General features: G+C 36.6%; 1 protein-coding gene across 8 annotated transcripts in view; it reads left to right on the forward strand.

Moving 5' to 3' along the window:
- PHACTR2 (phosphatase and actin regulator 2) overlaps positions 1-20,238 on the forward strand; it is a 240,555-nt gene that overhangs the window by 114,080 nt on the left and 106,237 nt on the right. The window contains exon 1 of one of the 8 annotated variants that reach the window (XM_032485060.1): positions 13,518-13,896. The exons of the other annotated variants lie outside the window; for them this stretch is intronic. Coding sequence (XP_032340951.1) covers positions 13,851-13,896 — 46 coding nt within the window. The 5' untranslated portion in view covers positions 13,518-13,850. Of the gene's footprint in view, positions 1-13,517; positions 13,897-20,238 lie in introns of those variants that run through there. 8 annotated transcript variants of the gene reach the window in all.

A 20,238-nucleotide genomic window follows, 5' to 3' on the forward strand; every position in this document is an offset into this window, starting at 1 on the left:
GATCTGGAATTCTCTGCAGATCAATGCTAAATGAGCTTACAGATAGATGAATCTGTAGCTGAAAGAATATTGTACCCAATATTTCAAGTAATGAATAAGTGTCATAAAAGAAGCAATCTCTTGACTTTTCACAGACCTCTGGAGCTATAACTGACTAGCGTAGCATTTTAAGTTAGTGACTCAAACAGAAAGAGCATGCCTGTTAGTTTTGCAGTCCACAAAAAGATGAGCACAATGGACGTATCAATTTCTAAACTTAGGTTTCAAAAACTAGCTGCCAGGCTCCAAATGAATAGAGACTTGATTGACTTTAATGAAACTTTAAATATATTGAGTGTTGGAAGACAAGTTCAGTTTTTGAACCAAGTTTGATGTAGTTACTTTTTTTTTTTTCACTTTTTTTTTTTCTTTTTGGCTTGGGGTAAAATTTACATAGAGTGTAACGCACAGATTTTAAGAGAACAATTCAGTGAGTTTTGGCAATTGTATACATCTATGCAGCCCACACCACTATCAGGATATAGAATATTCTCAACCCCACAGAAATATCCTTCATGGGCCCTCACAGTCAACCCCTCCCCAGGGGCAAACACTGATTACTTTCTCCCTTCATTAGTTTTTCCAGTCTTAGAACTCTTATCAGTGGAATCATCCATATACCCTTTTGTGTCTGGTTTCTTTCACTCAGTAAAATGGTTTTGAGGGTCATCCATTTAGTTGAGTTTATCAGTGGTTTCTCACAGGTTGGATTCCCTGGAAAGAGACAAACATTAGCATGCAGGGCATTTAGTAAGGAGGCCTTTTGAGATCTAGGCTTTGGAAGGGAGGGAATGAGGCAGGATTGAGCAGAGGGAGAAGTGAAGCTGTCAGGCAGCCCTGACACCAGCCCCAGCCAATCCCATCGGGTGCTCTCGGTAACAGCCACCATGGGTGCATGGGCAGGTCGGTGGTAGAATTCTCATCTGCCAGTGGGATCTCAGGAGCTGCCTGGTCCCACTCCTGTATTAATCAGACATTGGATGTGGGCTGCTTCTCTAAAAAGAGGGTGGTACTTTGGGTAAGGCTATTTGTTTCAGCAAGAAAATCTGCTCCCCACCCCAAAAGGGCTGACTGCTGAGGGCTGTGTTCCAAGAGCACTCCTAGTAGGTGGGGAAATAAGTTCTTCATTTCTGAGGGGGTTCTGGGCAGCACATCACAGTGTCTTATTGGTGAGTAGTATTCTACTGATGGATGTACCAAAATATATTTACCTCTTCTCCTGTTGATGGACATTTGATCTCTTCCAGTTTGGAACTATTATGAATAAAGCTGCTATGAACATTCTTAAACAGGTCTTTTTATGGATGTATGTTTTCATTTCTCTTGGATAAATGCCTAGGAGTAGACTTTCTGTCTCATAGGATAGGTGTATGTTTAACTTCATAGAAACTGCCAGACCATATTTCCAGGTTCCACGTTGTCACTTTACACTCCCACCAACAACGTATGAAAGTCCCAGTTGCTATATGTTCTTGCCAACACTTGGTATAGTCAATCTTTTTAATTACAGGAAAGACTTAAAAAGTATCCCGGTCACTTAGATGGGAGTATCAGAAGGGATTCCTGCTTTAGAGTTTGGACTAGACAGATTCTGAATGTATGATATACAATAAGCACAATTTCATATGCATTTCTATAGTAGGAATCACATTTAACCTGTTCACTTCAAGTCCTTTGTCATTTTCAAGGTGTACTGTCATATTGAACACTATTTCAAAGTTATTTTAAATTTTTGAAGTTCAGGTTAAACTTAATGTGAACTTAAAACTTAACCTGCAGTTGAACATCCTTTGTGGTAAGATTCTCCTGTATTGGAAAATGAATCACGGCACTCAGGATCTTTCTCCTAACAGTTTCCTTCAATACAGTATATTTAGATATTATGCCTTAATAGTGGCTAAGTTTTACTGATCAGGTACTACGTGCAAGGCTATGTTCTAATCATCTCACGTGTTACGGGAGTTAATCCTTACACCTGATTCAGGGAGGTACTATTATTCTCATCCCCATTTTACAAATGAGGGAAGGATAGGGTAAGATGGAGACGCTCTATCCATTCAACAAATATTTATTGATTGCCACTGATTGCAAGGAGCCAAGGTATTAAACAAAGAAATGCGTTTTCCTCATGGAGCTTACATTCCAAGAGTAGGCGATAGATAAATAATACGAGCAGTTTTACTCTTCTTGGGCTTTCAGTCCATATTTTCTATTTGGGACAGTAATTAGAAAGGTAGAATGCTAGAATGTATAGCAGCTACAGTACAATATACTATTGTAGTACTAGACATTATGCTACACAACAGGCACCTGCAGCTGGGTGTCTAACAGTTGCAGATATGAGTCCAGATAATAATTTGAGGGTTGAGCATGGATCACACATCACAGTCATTGGACTCACACTTCAGGCTCTAACCAATTTCAGTGACTTCTAAGAATTGTTTCTGCATTCACGTATGCTAGGTTGGGGTGGACAATTGGCTGTGCCAGTATAATATTTTTGAATGAAATATTACATTGGTTCATAAATGCCACACTTTTTGATATACAAACTACACTTCTCCTCAACTAATGTCTATAGTCTTGTTTTTCTGGCTGGCTCTCTCCACACTCTTCAGAAAGGAAAGTGTTAGCTTAACCACCTGGCTCTCTTCCTTCGTTCCTAAGACCTCTTCCTATTCCACACTACCCCACTCCCTTGGTGCAAGTTCAACTTCTCCTGTGTCCTACTTCCTCGTGTCTTTCATTTAGACAGAGGAGATCTTCCTTTCAAGTAATCTATATTCCTACCTGGATTAGCTAGCTATTGCTGCATAACAATATTACCACAAATTTAGCAGCTTAAAACCACATATATCTCAGTTGTTGTGTGTCAGGAGTTAGGGTGCAGCTTAAGTCTGCTTAGAGCCTTAGGATCTCACAAAGCTGCAATCAAGGTGTCAGTGGGTTCAGCCCAGCATAGAAGACAAACTTGCGGTTACCAAAGGGGAGAGTCGCGTAGGAAGGGATAAATTAAGAGTCTGGGATTAACAGATACAGGCTACTGTATATAAAATAGACAGAAACAACAAGAACCTACTGTATACCACAGGGAATTATATTCAATACCTTGTAATAACCTATAATAGAAAAGAATCTGAAAAAGAATGTGTATGTGTATATATAATTGAATCACTTTGCTATACACCTGAAACTAACACAACATTGTAAATCAACTATACTTTGATTTAAAAAAAAAAAAAACCAGGAGAATTGGAGGCCAGATACTGAGAATCAATCAATCCATGTAGATGTAGAAAATAAAACCTGAGGAAGGATGAGTCCTCTCGTAATAAAAGAGGGAGTTGAAAAGAGGTTTGAGAACCAAGGTTTTAGGTAAATGTAGATAGAAGATGGGAAGAAAATAAGCCATGAATTTTTAGTAATGGCAGTTTTGGCAGGCTATAAAGTCTCATTCTTCAAACAGTAATAACAGTTTTCAGAATAAGTTTCTAGAAGTTCCTATATTGACAGAAATAATGGAATATAACTAAATACTCATAATGCTTTTGCATAAAATGAGTGTTTTATTACTTTAGTTGAAATAGGCTAATATTAACTTAGAAGCAAAGCAAGAATTATCACCCTAAAATCACAGACTCAAGTGAGAAATGTATGTTAATATTGACTATTTTATTAATAAATATAGCTGAATATTGTATTCAGCACTGGTTCACAGAAACAAATTACTGGGTGTATCATTGGTTCACAAAACAATACAGCATACGCACCTAGAAAGAAGAAATAAAATAATCTGTAGAAACAGTGAAATCTTTGGAGCTTTATGTGGGTTTTGGAATATTTATAGCAAAGCAAAATCCACAGCATTTTCTCCTGCTAAATAAATAGGGAAAGAGAGAGAATAACAATATTGTTTTAAAGTATAAGAATAAATCTTTCATGTAAAGATTGCTTCTTATTGTATATTGGGCTCTTTCTCCCTAGTAAAAATTTCCCTTGTGCCTTCTCATAATTGAAAGCCCTCTGCTTAGAGAAGTTGGGGAATGAAAACCTTCCAGTGAAAGAACCTCATTGCTTTGGTGAGTGGTGAATGGATTTAAAATGGCAATATTCCAAGCCCATTCTGTGTGTCTACTTCTTAATTGTGTGATTATATGATTTCTCCCTGAATAAATCTTGTTTTGATGAAAGATTAAGTCTGAACACCTGCAAGCTGCCTCATCCCCCTTCATGGCTCCCATTTTTATCACCTGTTTGGAGAATGTGTCAACTTTTCTTAATTGAGAAGTAATTTGCAGTTACTAAAATCCATTTTATGTTCGAAAGCTTCTTCAGTATATACAGCTTTCCCTAGAGGGTTGTTTTACTTGGAGGCATCTCAGGTTTAGATTTAAGATCTAATAAAACTAAATATGTGTTTAGAAACCAACCTTACATAGCTTTTTTTTTTTTTTTCTGTTTCAAAATACCGGAAGCATGAAAGTAAAGAACAGTTGAAGTTAAGCCTGGTAAATATGAGAAACTACTTATTTTGTTTGCGACTCCCTTAAGATGTCATTTGGAGTTTTAAAGATACCATTGTACTGTAAATAAAAAATACTACAGAGAGATATTTACTCGAAAGGAAACAAAAATAAGCAGTAGATAGGAGTTCTTCATCTGTTTTTAGTTATAGAATACTGAGCTATTTAATAATGGAAGTGGTTTAAATAACACTAAATATACACCTGTATTTTTCCCTGGATACAAAATGGTATGTTTTAAATTCACCTTTCTACCAACGATGTTTAAGTTCTTATAACTACCAGAGAGTTCTGCTTTTCATCTTGAATTGTCTTCACCTGCATTCCAATTATCTTTTTTTTCCCATTCAGAAATGCAAAGCTTTTTCATAATTTATTAAGTCAACTCCTGCTTTTCAAATGGAAGAATGAAGGTTCTGAATGTACCAAAGCAGTAAATCACCTCTCTTGATTTTTAGTTATTTCATTTGCGCCCTTATTTTTATTATTCCTTTTTTGTACTCTGTTCCTTTTCTTGTTTTTTCTTTCCCTTTTTGGCTTCATCAGTTTAATACTGACCTAATTTATTTGTATAAGTATGTTATTTCTCACTGAATAAACCTCTTTTTAAAAATTCAATTAAGATTTGAATTGCAACTAAGTACACCTCTGATTACCACATCACCACCATCACATGTCGTCTGTAGTACTTCCGTTGTTTTGGGCTGAACGTTTTATAAGTTACAATTTGATTTCCTTGTGTTCTTAGGAGCGTTTTTTGTTTTTTGGTTTTTGTTTTTTGTTTTTTTTGGTTTCCAAAAAAGTGTAGGAGGGGGTTTCTGTTTCTGCTTTTAACTGTTTTTCTTATTGATTTCTAGGAAATCAGCACATTTCATGACATATGGTCAGAGGTTGGGGGTGATGTGATAGGTATTCTTTAAAATGTATTGAGATCCAATGTGTACTCAGTATAGTGTTGCTATTTCTTGAGTCCTGGTCTCTAAAAATATCTGTAACACCAAGCTTGTCAATTGGATTGCTCAAATCCATAACCTTAAACATATTTTGTCTGCTTGATCCTATTACTTTTCGATGGTATATGTTAAAATCTTTCCATTTTATTGTGGATTGGTCGATTTATCCTTCTAATTCTGTTTTTGCTTTTTGTATTTCAAAGTTCTGATGGTAGGGATGTACTAGCTGATAATTTATACATCTATTTTCTTGTTAGATTATTCTGTTTTTCATTATATAATCAGCCCCTCTGTGCTATTTATTGTTTTGACTTCAATTTTAATTCATCTGTTATTAATATTGATATGCCAATTCTCCCTTGGTAAGTATTTGCTTAAATGTGTATTTTTCATGCTTTTTTTTTCAGCTTTTGCTGTTTTTGGATGGACCTCCTTAAATTGGCAGATAGGGAGATGCATTGTATTTCTGCTCCCTCCAATCTTTTCCTCTCTGTCACTGCTTACGAATACTCCTTTCACATTTATTGCAGTTACTGTTTTGGACTGAACTTGACCATCTTAATTTGTGTCATCTTTTTCAGCTTGCTCTTTTCAAAATCTTCTCTCATTTGATTTTCTTATTATTTGGATTAATGAAACGTTTAGAAATTCTCCTTTCTTTTATTTGCTGATTGGAAACTTGTATTTTTCTTATTTATTTGAAAAAATAAAATTTTCTAATGATGTCAAAAATATTTAGTTTGTCCATCCTCCTGGTCAAAATCATAACCTTAACATATATTAAAAATTCACTGATTATACTTCAATTTAAAAAAAAAGTAAAATAAAAAAAATTCACTGACTACCTCTCCATTTTGCACAGCCAATAGTTTATTAAACTCACCATAATTTTATCAGTTTCGGTACTGACTCTTATTTCTTGCACCCCACCCTTACTCTGGGCTCATTTTCTTTCTTGTTCAGAAATATTCTATATAAGTTCCTTTAGTGGTTAACCACTTAGTGGGTGATTGTTTGATTTAGTGAATGATTATCTGGGTATGGAGTTCTAAGTAGACAGTTATTTCCCCATAGCACCAAGAATACATAATTCTGTTGTCTTCTTGGATTTATTGTGAGCCCTTGTTGATGGCATCTGTCTCTTCTACATCCTACTCTAAATTTTTTTCTCTTTATTCTTGATTCTTAATTTCCCTAGGATATATCTAGGTGTAGATTTATTTTTTTTCCTTGTCAACACCTAGGATTGTTTTCATTCTATACTTGGATGTCTAATCTCACAGTTGAACTTCTAATTTTCTACTCCAAACCTGCTTCACTCAGTGTTGCCTCAGATTAATTAATGGCAACTCCATCCTTCCAATTGCTGAGACAATTTTGAAGTGAAAAAATTTCATCTTTTTTCTCCTATCCTCTACCTTCAACCCATGAAGAAATTTGACTTTACCATAAAAATATATCCAGAATCCAGGTACGTTTCACCATTTCCACTGCTACCAAACTGGTCCAAGCCCCTATCATTTCCTGCCTGGCATACTCTTTAATCTCTCCTTGTCTCTCTGCTTCCAACCTTGTCTCCTCTGTCCTCTACTCAGGATCCTGTCATTCCTTTGCTCAAAACTGTCATTGTTTTCCCGTCTCACTTGTAGTAAAAGCCAAAGTCTTTATGGTCAACTACAAGGCCCTACATGGCTTACAGTCCCCTTCTCATCTCCCCCTCCCTTACTGTACCCCATCCACACTGGCCCCTTGGTGGTGCTTGAACATACAGCATGGAATTGCCCTTCCTCCAGAGAGCCACATGGCTAACTCCATCATGTCCTTCGAGTCTGTGCTCAGTTATTACCTTTTCAGTGAGGACTACTGTGACCATCACATGCTAATCTCTCTCCCTTATCCTTCCCTATTCATTTCGTAGCACTTTTCTTCTTCTAAATTGCTATAAAATTTACTGATTTATTATGTTCATTGCTTATTTTCTGTCCTTTCATTAAAATGTAAGTTCTCTGAGTGCAAGTATTTTTACTTTCTATCTAATTCTATATCTCAAATACCTAGAACAGAACCTGGTACAAAGGAGATGCATGATAAGTATTTGTTGGATGACTGATGAACCAATAAATTAATTCTTATTTATATAGAACTATCATATATATGTGTATGCATATATATTAATAGAGCTTATGTATTTTCACAGAATAGGAATACAGTGGAATACAGTTACAACCTACATGCCCATTAACTGGTAAACAGATAAACTTTGGTATAGCTGTACAATGGAACACCACTCAGAACAAAAAGGAATAAAAAACCAATACACACAACATGGGTGAATATCTAAAACATTAAGGGAATAAAGCCAGATATAAAAACTGCATATGCTGTTATTCAATTTATATGAAATTTTAGAAGAATCTAAACTCTGGAGATGGGAATCAGGTCAGTAGTAGCCTGATGCCAGGGGGAGGGAACAGGATTAACTGCGGGATACGATGGAACTCGTTAAGGTTCTCAAAGGTTTCTAAAACCTGACTGTGGTAGTGGTTGCACACATATTTACTAAAACTCATTTAATTGTTTACTTAAAATAGGTAGAATTTAGGGTTTGTAACTTATTCCTCAAAAAGCTGTACACAAATTATAAACAAACAAATATGGTTAATACTAACTGCATACTCGCAGAATTTAATCTTTCTTTGATTTAGGAAGCATTTCACAATCTTGAGTCATCTTCAGAATGAGTTGCTGGCTCTATATTGGAAAGATAACGGATTTAGCAATTAATACAGTTCAGAGCCATCCCTGTTCATCCTTAACTCTTGGTCAAACAAACCTCTGACGTAGCACTCACTACTATGATCATTTCCCTGTAAGCCACAACACCTGCCCTCCACCGTATATATACTATGAACTCCTCCAGGGTGTGATGAGTACCTCGCTTACCCTCGTGTCCCATGGGCTAGAGGTGCTGGGCCCATGGGATTTCCTCAGTTAATTCTAGCTAAATGACTGGGCGATTATTAATAGGATGACATATAAAAGGAAATTTACAGTCACTGACAGACTTGATATCATCTTGTGTGGAGTCCACAGACTATTACCAAACTCATACATTTATTCCTAGGTGGATTTTTTTTCATTCACATGTCAAGTTGCTATAATTTAAGAAATCATGTAAATGCTTATTCTTTTATTTATCACATGTGAACTGAGTGCCCTATGTGTGTCAGACATTTTGTTAGGCTCTAGGGATGGATATAATGGTTAATAAAGCAATGATATGGACCTTACTTTAAGCAATCACTTTCTGTAAATTGGGCAGTAATTATTAAAGATGTCTTTAAGGAATGTTCTTGATAGATTGCAGTTAGTAAATTAAAGATTATTAATTTTATAGCAGTTGTCAGAATTTTAAATACTGTGGATGAGTAATTCATTTTTCCTGTAAAACAAAGAGCAGCCAATTACACACTTTCTTTTTCCTGGGGTGGGGGGAAGTTTCTGGAAAAGGAAATTCCAGCACCACCCCTTGAGGTGTTTATTTTCCAGAGTAAATCTTCCAGCCATGCAGCTCAGTCACTAAGTAAGCACACGTGTAAAAGACCACGCCCTCCGCAGAGCCTCACTCAGGGTAAAACAGGGGCAAGGCATTTTGTTAATCCTTTTAGCTCGAGTAAGCAGTAGAAGAAAGACTCAGGAAATAAATCATATAAAAATATGAGAACAATAGGAAAGAAAAGCCTGTCTTACAGGTTTGTTTCCTGTTCTAATACTTGTGGAATGTGGTTTATTTTTTTCTCCGACTGATGCTGAATATAACTAGAGTATCTAAAGTTGTAAATCTTTTAACCAAAGTTCTCCTTTGTGCATATTAACAAGTTAAAGCTAAACTCTCTCAGAATTGTCCAAATAAAAGGCATAGGAAGCATTTGGTGGCAATTCCTATAGAGTAACATTTTAAAAAGTAAACAGTATTTATAATATACAAAGTTTCACCTGAAATTGTAAGATTCTATTTGCTTTTTAGTAGTTGTATGTTTCTAAGTAAGCTGACTTTCACAAAATATAGCCAAGTTTTGGAGTGATAGTAAGTTTTAAAAAACTGGCAGTCTAGTGAAAAAAAAAACTACCTGATACTTAAAAAATTTTGCACAGCAGTTATTAGTTTCTGAGTTATATATTCTTTTACCAGATTATTAGAACCTCTTGTGTTAAAATAGCCTTCTAATTTAAAAAAAAATTGCCCTCTAGCACCTCCATCAGAGAAAGGAAGAAAAGACAGTTTTCTGCTTTTTAATGAATCTGATAATGATAAGTAGAAAGAAAATAAATGGCTAAAACAACACTTCTGGATGATCTGTGAATTTGTGTTGTTTCTTCTGACCATTGTATCTAGAAAACAAACTAATACATTTTTTAAAAATCCTATTTGGAAAGTTACTAAGTCTTAATTACTAAGTTTCATTTCCTTCACACTAGGAGAGGGTTTTCTAAGATGATAATTCCCATTACTCAGGCATATGTCAGTAATTCACTAGATCTTCATGGCCAAGTTCAGGAATAAGGGTGCCAATTAAGAGAATCTTCATCTACTTGTACATGGCCACCAGTAGCCACTGTTGCTAAGGGCCACCAGTGCTCTGATCCACCGTCTCATCTCCTGGAACTCTGCCTAACCCTTCTTCCCCGTCCCCCATCCCAATGGCTGGTGTGTCCAAATGGGGTCCTAGTAGAGCCAGCAGAATCTGGGAAAGCAGACCTCCAGGCTGAGTATTCATGAGATCTGTGCTTTGAGGGAGGAAGATCTCACTCTTTCTCCTACTCCAAGCTTAGATTTGGCCACTAGAAAAGCCTGTCAGTGACCTAAGTGACAGGATTTGGTAATGGTAAGTGTACTAATTGTAAACAGTCTTCTCTAGCCACCACATTGTATGTCTCCAGACCTAGTAGGAATGGACTTTCCCACAAATTGCTGAAGTTTAGGTTTATGTCTGCTTTTAACTTTTATCTAATAGATCTAGTGATTTCCGCCCATGAAAAGTGCAACTGTCACTTTGGGTACCCAGATGGATGAACTTAATAACTTCTACACTGGACAAGCCAGTGAAATCTGTGTTATAGGGCAGACGGTTGAAAATCTCAGTGAGTACAACCTCTTCTTCAAAAGGCAAACCCGTTTCAGGGAGGGGAAGTTCTATCTAAGGAATCCACTCAGTTTAATTTCTTTTGGAAGTAAGGGAATAAATCACAGAAGGTCTTTCCAGGGTTGAAAAATATTTAGACTGTATAGTGGAAAAAATCAGTAGATGCTGTCAGTCTGTATTTTATGAAGGTTTAACATAAACGAATCCTCACATTCTGTTATGGTATGATATGAATCGGACAGCATGTTATAAAAGATAAAAGTGGTGTTATGCTGGAGGCAGCTCATACAGGCCAGTTGTTAAATTTCCAGAACTTTGGCACACCAGTTGACATAAATTTTGCAAGCCAGTTGACCACTTGTTGAATTGGTCATTGTAGGAGTATTTACATCATAGAAACCAGCAAACACAAATCACACACCAGTCTTGTCCCCCACCCCCAGACCAAACCGGTTGTTGAGAATGTACCAGGATAACTGGATAAGAGATTGGTTTACAAATACAGACCAGAGAGCAGGGTCAATGGGATAAATGCTGAAGAATTATAAATAAATCGTTTCCTCAGAGTTAGATGTTGGCATTAATCTTTAGCATTTGTATAAATTCCCTGGAAAGAGGTAACACACAGAGAAATGTACATTTTTTTTTAGGTGACATTAAATAGTCCCACAGTTAAACTATACACTCGAGGGATTAACAACCAGAGCTCTTAGTAAAACTGTGAGTTGGCTGAATAATAGCAGATAAGCTGTAATAAGGCAAGAAAAAGGCAATTTGGGGGGAAATTATCTTGGCGTACGCTTGTTAGTTGATACATTCTAACCTTTATGTAATAACCTATAAATAGAATTTAGGGATTTCTGTGGACTTTTTGCGTATTCATTAACATAATTTGTTAGCTGTGATAAAAAGGCTGTTAAAACACCAAGTCCCATTGGAAGCACTGGAAACAGAATAAGCTATCCCACCCTTATAAAGAGACTTTAATGCATACTTCCTTCAGTTTTGGTTGACATGCTTCAAGGATATTGTAATGGAACTGGAAAAATTTCAGAGGGAAGTGTGTAACCTGATCAGGGGATTATAAGAATCCCAGATGAGGCTAAGATTATATTAACTAGCAAATCATGAAAGGTTCTGAGTAAGGTAAATATAGATGGATTTAGCAAATCCTGAAAGACTGGAGCTATAGAGTACCCCTTTGATGTTTGAAATACGAATTCGCAGAAGAAATAAAGAGAAACACAGTGTTGTTTCTCAAGGAAAAGAAGTAATGATAGCAAAAATAACACTGTACATCAAAGTTTAGCTTTTGTCACTTCAAAGAAATTATATTTACATATTTTGATGTGCAAAATTTACTGTATACCTTCTCTAATCAATGGCCTCCCTTGTCAACTAGGCTCTCAATGCAAAGAAGAGTGAGAGATTTCCTCCTCTCAATTTAGGTTGAAAGAACACTTAACATGCTTTTGTTTTTGTTTTGGGGGGTTGTTGTTGTTTTAAGGCAGTTTAAAGGAAGAAACAGAAGAGCCTTTATAATTGTAGAAGAGCCTTTATAACTGTTTACTCTCACTGATGAACCCCCCAGGTACAATGTGTTCCTAAAACACAACAGTTTTCCATCTTATAAGGAAATTTAGTTTGGATTAATTTCATTGGCCTAATTAGAAGTCACATCTTGGTTAATCCTCCATTTCATTGAAAAAATAGGGTTTCTTAAGAGTGAATTAGGCAAAAGGAAGTAGATAATTGATCACACTATTCTAGGGAAAATGTTTCCCCACGATAGAGGGTGGGCTATGTGGGTGTGAAAAAAATAGGGCAACTTATTTAAATGATGAAACAGACAAGCAAACAAACATCTTTCAAAAAACAAAGCAAAGCTTTGTGCGATCTTAATAATAAAACCTTTAAAAAAAGATTTGCATGTTTAAAGTATTAAACCATTTTGATTATTATTTTGTAAAATATATATACTATATAGCTTTTTAAGAGTTTAGAGTTGAATGTCTATCTAGGATAAGCTAAAAAGTGAAAGCTGTGGCAAGTGACCTAAATATACTGAACTTTTTTTGTTTTTTGCTTCTTAATAAAATATACATTCAGAAAAATGCACCATAGTATACAATTCAATGAATTTTCATAAGGTGGAACACATTTATGTAACCATCATCCAGTCTAATACCACATACATCTATATAGATAGATACAGCATCTAGGCTTCTCATCCATTGTAAATACCAAGAATATTTATTTATATTCATATTTTAAAGAAGTTGGAGATTAAGATTTAATTACAGCGGGATTTAATTTAACTTTTATGGAATATTAGCTTTTAAAATAAATTACTGGGTTTTGTTTGTTTGTTTTCACCTTTTGTGTATTTTAAACACTTTGCCACCCAGTTTCATGGTCTTCACAATAATTCTTGAAATACAGGAGAGGGGAGCATCCTAGAGTCTGGGTGGTAGAGGACAAAGTGTCTATTTTGTTGATCTCACACACAGATCCATCACTCAGATTGATTGCTCAACCTGATTCAGGCCACTAATACTGTTTTTTAAATTCTATTTGTTACAAGGAAGATAATTATTTTTAAACGAAAACAAATGCGCACATAACAGACATCTGAGTGCTGCAATACAGCAAACAATATGAGGAAGGAACTAACTTTAAAGAAACACATTTTCTTAAATTAAGTACCGTGACTAAGTACTTTAATTCCTTTTCTTCCAGTCCTAAAGGATCGTTTGACAGTGAACCTTTTAAGTTAAACGGGAGTCGCCCGAACTCTCTGCTACCCTGGGGCGGGGGTGGGGGTGGGGTGGGTTACGGGTCTCACAGCCCCCGCGGGCGCTGCTGGACCAGCCCCGGCCTCTCGGCTCCCCACTTCCTCGCCCCTCTCATTCCACCGCCCCCATCGCCCACTCCCCTCTCTCCTCCCCCGTGACCCTTGACCCCAGCTAATCTGCATAGAGGAATGACAGGCATCCGCTGGGCAGGATCCGCCGCGCCGGCTGCGGCCGGAGGGACTGGGAGACCCGCGAAGGGGAGAAGGTGAGGGGACCCCGCGGGCAGCTCCGCACAGACCGGGAAATGAACGCTTGGAAATCTATCTGCGAGCGGACCCATGATCCAAGGACCAAAAGAGCCGCGTGATCGCCGGACCTGGCCCTGCGACCCGAGACATGGGCCAGACCTCGGTCTCCACGCTGTCCCCACAGCCCAGCAGCGGTGAGTCCCGGGCGCACGCGATGCGTTCCCGCCGCGCGGGCACTGGGCTTGCTCGGGGCAGCTGGGACGGTCGAGGGCTCCTCTGCAAGCCGGGCTCTGCCCGAACCCGCCAAGTCTCGGAGAAACCCGAGAGGTAGCGCTCCCCAAAACTCTTTGTCGTGGAAAAGTGGAATGCCTTTTGGGATCCAGCCGATTTTACCTTAAAGGCACAGGCTCCATTTTCTGTACGAGATGCCTCGCTTTGGTGTTTATCTGAATCACTTCTGAGCCTGAAATTTATGAGAAACGCCATTTGCGTATTGCTTTGTTTTTAAAACGCGAAACTTAAAGAGCAAGATAAACGTGCCAACAGGTTTTTCTGTATTTACGCTTGGTTTCCGAACAGACTAGAACTGAATTCTTTCAGGCTTGTCAACTGATTTACGGTTTGTTTTTCAGAGTGGAAGTGCTGATTGCCTTCTCTTATCCTGGCAGAACGCTGAATACTTAATAAGTAACCAAAAAGTGCTTAATTGTTTCAAATGATGCTTGTTTTGTTTACGTTAGACACATAAGCTATACAATCTGGGGAAACATAGCTCATGAACTCAGTTATTGAGGGCTAAAGTTCGTTTTATGGAAACGCGCGTAATGTTTGAGTTATATTGCCCTGTTTTAAGTTTCTTTTTTTTTTTTTTTTCATTTTCTTTGAAAAAAAAAGGGAAGGAAGGTACGTCTGGCACTACTCCAGCAGTGCAGGGATAAACAACTTTTTGGTGGCGCTACTTGTGATTGGATAATGATATAAATTTTAAAAGTACTGTTTTGATAGTTTTCCATCAAGAAAAAAAAAACAAACAGAAAACCTCAAAGGGGACATTTACGTTATTCCTCGAGATATTTGATAGAGTTTTCAAACCGGGTAAACATCAACAGGATCTTGCTGAAAGGAAATGACAGGGCACAGATGAAGGATCTTTTTTAATCAGCTCCAGGATGTCTCTAACTAGATAGACTTCTGTCATTCCCGCCTCCCTCCCCCGCTTCCCCCCACCTCGCAGGGGTTTGTTTATATTGTAGAGCTTCCCTGCAATATCATAAGCTTTGCTCCGGCTTATGTTAATGCATCAAGAGAACCAACCCACTGCAAAGGGGAGAAATCAGAATCCAAAAAAGATCCCATCTTTCCTTGCTATTAACGGCAAGGTTGTACAGTGAGTGCCCCAGAACAGAAGAGACTTCATACTGATGGCTTTTTTGGAAATTATGAGGGGAATGTTGATTAGAATCTTAATTTTAGTAAACTATTTTGTGCAATTAAAGCATACGTCCTTTTGTCTTACTTTAAAGCAGTGTGACTCCTTTCATTTCAAGGAAGAGTTACATTTTTAAGTTTCTACACTGGCAAAGCGTGGAATTAGATCAATACTCCAGTACAACAGGTATAAAGTACTGCCCAGAATTTAGTTCTTCTGCCACAAAATATTGTTAGGGTTAATATTAGAAGAGTGAATTTTGCCTTTCCAAAAATCAAGGAATATTATATAAATGATCACTAAGATGCAGAGTAGAATCCTAAAATGTGACCTTCCTTTAATGTGCTGTAGTTCTTACCCAGGACAGCAAAAAAATACCCAGATTGCTATAATTCCTAGTAAAATGACTAATCATGTCGAAAGTTGGGCAGTTTGTTTATACAAAAAGTAATTAAAACAAAAAGTTATGCTTGACCATAAAAGATGCTTCAGAGAAATATCTCATGGAATGGTGTTATACTTAAATTGTAGGTCCTCTGTTTAGTTGATTGAAAGTTTGTATACACTGAAGTGACCAATCCTGACATCATGAGTAGAAGGTTTTGCGGTTTGTTTTGTTGGCTAAGGGATGATAGTTGTTATGGCTGAAGTCTTGGTATGGTTAAGAACAGAGCAGTTTTCTCATGATACCCGCTTAGGTTCTCTAAATTCTATCACTGTCACTCCTTTTCCCTAAAGTTTTGCCGTTAGATTCCAAATGAAAATTTAAGAAACAACCAAAACAGAACATTTGGTTGCTGTACCTAAGATTCGTAACCATGATGGTGTTCTGAGTCTGAGAACGTCAGACCCTCTACTCTTCCAAGTATTTCCTTCACTCCTTATTAGCTGTTCGCTACTGGCTTCACAAAAGGTGTGAAGATCTTTGTTCTGTGTGACCTCAGGCACCTACCAGCTGTTTAAATCCAGAGTGGCTACTACGGATAACTGTGGTGAGGATGATTCCCATCTTAAATGCTTTCATAGGGGAAGATCTCTTTGAGTCTGAGGAATCAATAGCACAGAGTTGGGTAGTTTGGACTTGTTCCTCGATTTGGGCTTTTGTAAAAACCATCACCAAAGGCCACAAGTTAGTTTGTTTTTCACTCTCTTGATTTCAGGCCCTTTTGAACCTTTCAGCTTAGGGCTGCATCTGTTTCTCTGGGGTCTAAGAAGACCAGTCATAATTATTTCTGAAAATGTGCAGTTTGACTCATTATTTCTATTTTTTTAGAACAACTTTATTAACATAGTTAACATACTGTAAAATTCACAAATTGACAGTGTACAATTCATTGTTTTTCAGTATATTCACAGTGTTCTGCAGCCATCAATCCATTTTTTCCCCCGTCCTTCTCGACCTCCACTCCAGGCCTTAGTTATCTGTCTCTGTAGAGTTACTTATGCTGAACAGTTTGTATCAGTGGAATCATACCACATGTGGCCTTTTGTGACTGACTTCTTTCACTTGGGATGATGTTTTCACAGGTCATCCATGCTGTAGCATGTGTCAGTACTTTGTCTCTTTTTATTGCCAAATAATATTCCATTGTATTAATATATCGCATTTTATTTATCTATCCATCAGTTGATGGACATTTGGATTATTTTCACTTCTTGGCTCTATGAATAGTGCCGCAATGAACTTCATATAAAAGTTCTTGGTGGAATAATATGGTGGATCATATGGTAACACTATGTTATGTTTTAAGGAACTGTGAGTTTTCCAAAGCAGCTGTACCATTTTACATTGCCTCCAGGAATGTATGAAGGTTCCAGTTTCTCCACAACTTCATAAAGACTTGTTATTATCTTTTTGATTATGGCCATCTTTAAATAAGTGTGAAGCTGTATTTAATTGTGGTTTTGATTTGCATTTCCTTACTTACGAGCGACATTGAGCATCTTTTCATGTGTTTATTGGTCATTTGTATATCTTCTTTGAGAAATGACTGTTCAGATCCTTTGCCCAATTTTAATTGGGTAATTTGACTTCCTATTATTGAGTTATGAGTTCTTTATATACTGGATGGAGGTCCCTTGTCAGATATATGGTTTGCAAATACTATCTCCCATTCTCAGAGCTGTAATTTCACTTTCTTGGTACTATGATTTGCAACTTAAATTTTTTATTGTGCCCAGTTTATCTACTTTGTTGTTGCTGTTCTTTGTACTTTTGGTGTCATATATAAGAAACCATTGCCTAACCAATGTCAAGATTTACACGTACATTTTCCTCTAAGAGTTTTACAGATACAGCTCTTACATTTGGGTCTGTGATACACCTTAAGTCAGTATGCATAGTGTGATATAAGGTTCCAGTTTCATTCTTTTGCATGTGGACATCCAATTGTCCAGGACCATTTGTTGAAAAGACGTTTCTTTCCCTATTGAATTGTCTTGGCACCCTTGTCAAAAATCAATTGATTATATATGTCAAATTTACTTCTGAACTCTCAATTCTATCACTGATGTATTTGTCTATTAATATGCCACCCTGTCTAGATGTGTATTAAATTTTGAAACAGAAAAGAGTGAGTCTGCTCACTTTGTTCTTCTTTTCCAAATTCTTATGGTTATTCTGATCCCCTTCAGTTTTCATATGAATTTTATAATCAGCTTGTCAATGCCTGCAAAAAACCACCTGAGCCTTTAATAGGCATTGTGTTTAACTTGTAGATCAATTTGAATAATAATTGTTCTCTTAACAGTATGAGGTATTTCAACCCATAAAGACAAATATCTTTCCATTTATTTAGATCTTTGATTTTTTCCCATGTTTTGTAGTTTTCAGTGTATGAGTCTTGTTCTTTCTTTGATAAATTTATCATTTATCAATATTTTATCATCTTATGCTATTTTAAATGAAATTGTATGCTTATTTCATTTTCAGAATGTTGCTTGCTAGTGTAGAGATATATGAAAATTGATTTTATGTATTGATCTTGTACCTTGTAAATCTGCTGAACTCATTTTTTTAGTCCTAACAGTTTTTCAGTGGATTCCTTAGTATTTCTATATACAAGGTCATATTATATACAAGATTTATATACAAGGTCATGTGCAAATAGATATTTTAACTTCTTCTTTTCCATCTGAATATCTTTTATTTCTTTTCCTTGTCTAAATGCCCTCACTTATTATATGGATTAATGTTAAAGAGGCAAGAGTGAACATTCTTGTCTTGTTCCTGATCTAAGGAGAAAGGCAGTCAGTCTTTCAACATTGTGTCATGTTAGCTGTGGGGTTTTCATAGATGTCTTCTATCAAAAAGTTTCCTTCTATTCTTAGTTTATGAACATCTTTATCATGCAAGTGTTAGATTTTGTCAAAGGCTTTTTTTTTTTTTCTTTTGGCTTCTACTGAGATGACCATATGGTTTTTATCCTTCATTCTATTAACATGGCATAGTACATTAAGTGATTTTCAGACGTTAAACCAACCTTGCATTCCTGGGATAAAGCCTACTTGGCTATGATGTATGTATAATCCTTTTTATATGATGTATTTGATGATATATAATCCTTTTTCTATGTTACTGGAGTTGGTTTCCTAGTATTTTATTGAGGATTAGATTTATTATTTCTAAGCATAGGCTAAATAGGTATATCCCCATGGCTATGGCCTCATGCCTTTGAAGTGCTGAGACTTCGAGTGTTCTCATTGCCCAGTACAGGGCATGACAGGTTGGATACAAAAATAGTTTGTTGAGTATACGAATGAATCAACAAATACTCTCAATGCAGCCTGACTTGAAGCCGGTGATTATAGGAATGAGAGTTGTGTATTGTTTTTATTTTATTTTTTTTTTACTTCAAGAATTGCATGTTGCTCTGGCTCTCTCATCTGAAGGGTGTTATCTGAATCAAGTAACTATTTATTCCAGTCTTCAGCTCCACCCCACACCCACTATCCCACAGATCAGCTCTTGGTTGTTTTGCCAGAACCTTTGAGTTGAAAGGGCAGACAAAGCCACTCTTTTCATTTTTTAGAAGACAAGGGAATAAGTTAGTAAAATACGTAGGATCCCACCTAGACTGTGATAGAACGTCTCTATATCTATCTCTATTTCTGGGTTTCCATATTTTTGTCAAGGCCTTATTTTTGTCCTGCCTGGGTTATTTATCCATTTCCTTGTAAAGTCAGTATTAGAAGAAATCGTAAAGACAAAAATGTATAGTTTATTTTTCTTAATGAAAATAACATGCACATGGTCAAAAGTCAAACTTTACCAAAAGTGAATTTTGTTATTTTATTTTATTCTCTCCCAGACCCCCAGTTCTTTTTTGATTATAATGCAGCATGAACAACTTTTTTTTCATTTGAGACCATTTTTATTCATGTATAATCTTTCTCAAAGTATAAGCAAGACATTATGCTTACTGCTCTAGAGTTTGAGTTTTTCACGTAATGTAACTTGAAAATATTTCTATATTGATGTTTTTAATCTATAAACAATATTATGTGGATATATCATAATTTCCTTTAAAAGAACTCTATTGTGTTTTTACATTTTATGTTTGTATTTTTATATTGTTCTGGAGTTCTTTTGTGTGTGTGCTGTTATGAACAAAGCTGAAATGAACATCCTTATCTAAATATCTCGCACTATGTGTACCAGTAAAATCCTTGCGATGAAATTGCTGGGTCAAAAGATTTGTAGTGTTTGAATAGACTTTGCTGAAGTGCTCTCTAAGAGCTGTGTCAGTAGATCTGCTCACTAGATGGATTTCCTCTTTCTGCACTCTCTGACCAACACTGCATATCAGGGTCTCTCTTAAAGCATATGGCCCTTTTAGAGAAATAGAAGTCACTCCCTCTGGGTGAGGCAGCCCTGCAGGCATATGGTTTAACAAGTGGTACATTAGCAGGAATTCAGCCCCAGCTCACTCCCTTGTCTAGTTGTCCTTGTGCAGTGAACACTCTGCACAACTGTATAGGACCACAAAGTTGTGTATAATTAACTTTTAACATTCCTTGTAAATCTGTATGTTAAAAAGTAGTATCTCATTTTGATTATAAGTGAAATAGGGCATTTGTATTTCTTTTTCTCAGAATTGCCTATCTA

This window comes from Camelus ferus, chromosome 8, assembly GCF_009834535.1.
Source record: "Camelus ferus isolate YT-003-E chromosome 8, BCGSAC_Cfer_1.0, whole genome shotgun sequence".
NCBI classification, from domain to species: domain Eukaryota; kingdom Metazoa; phylum Chordata; class Mammalia; order Artiodactyla; family Camelidae; genus Camelus; species Camelus ferus.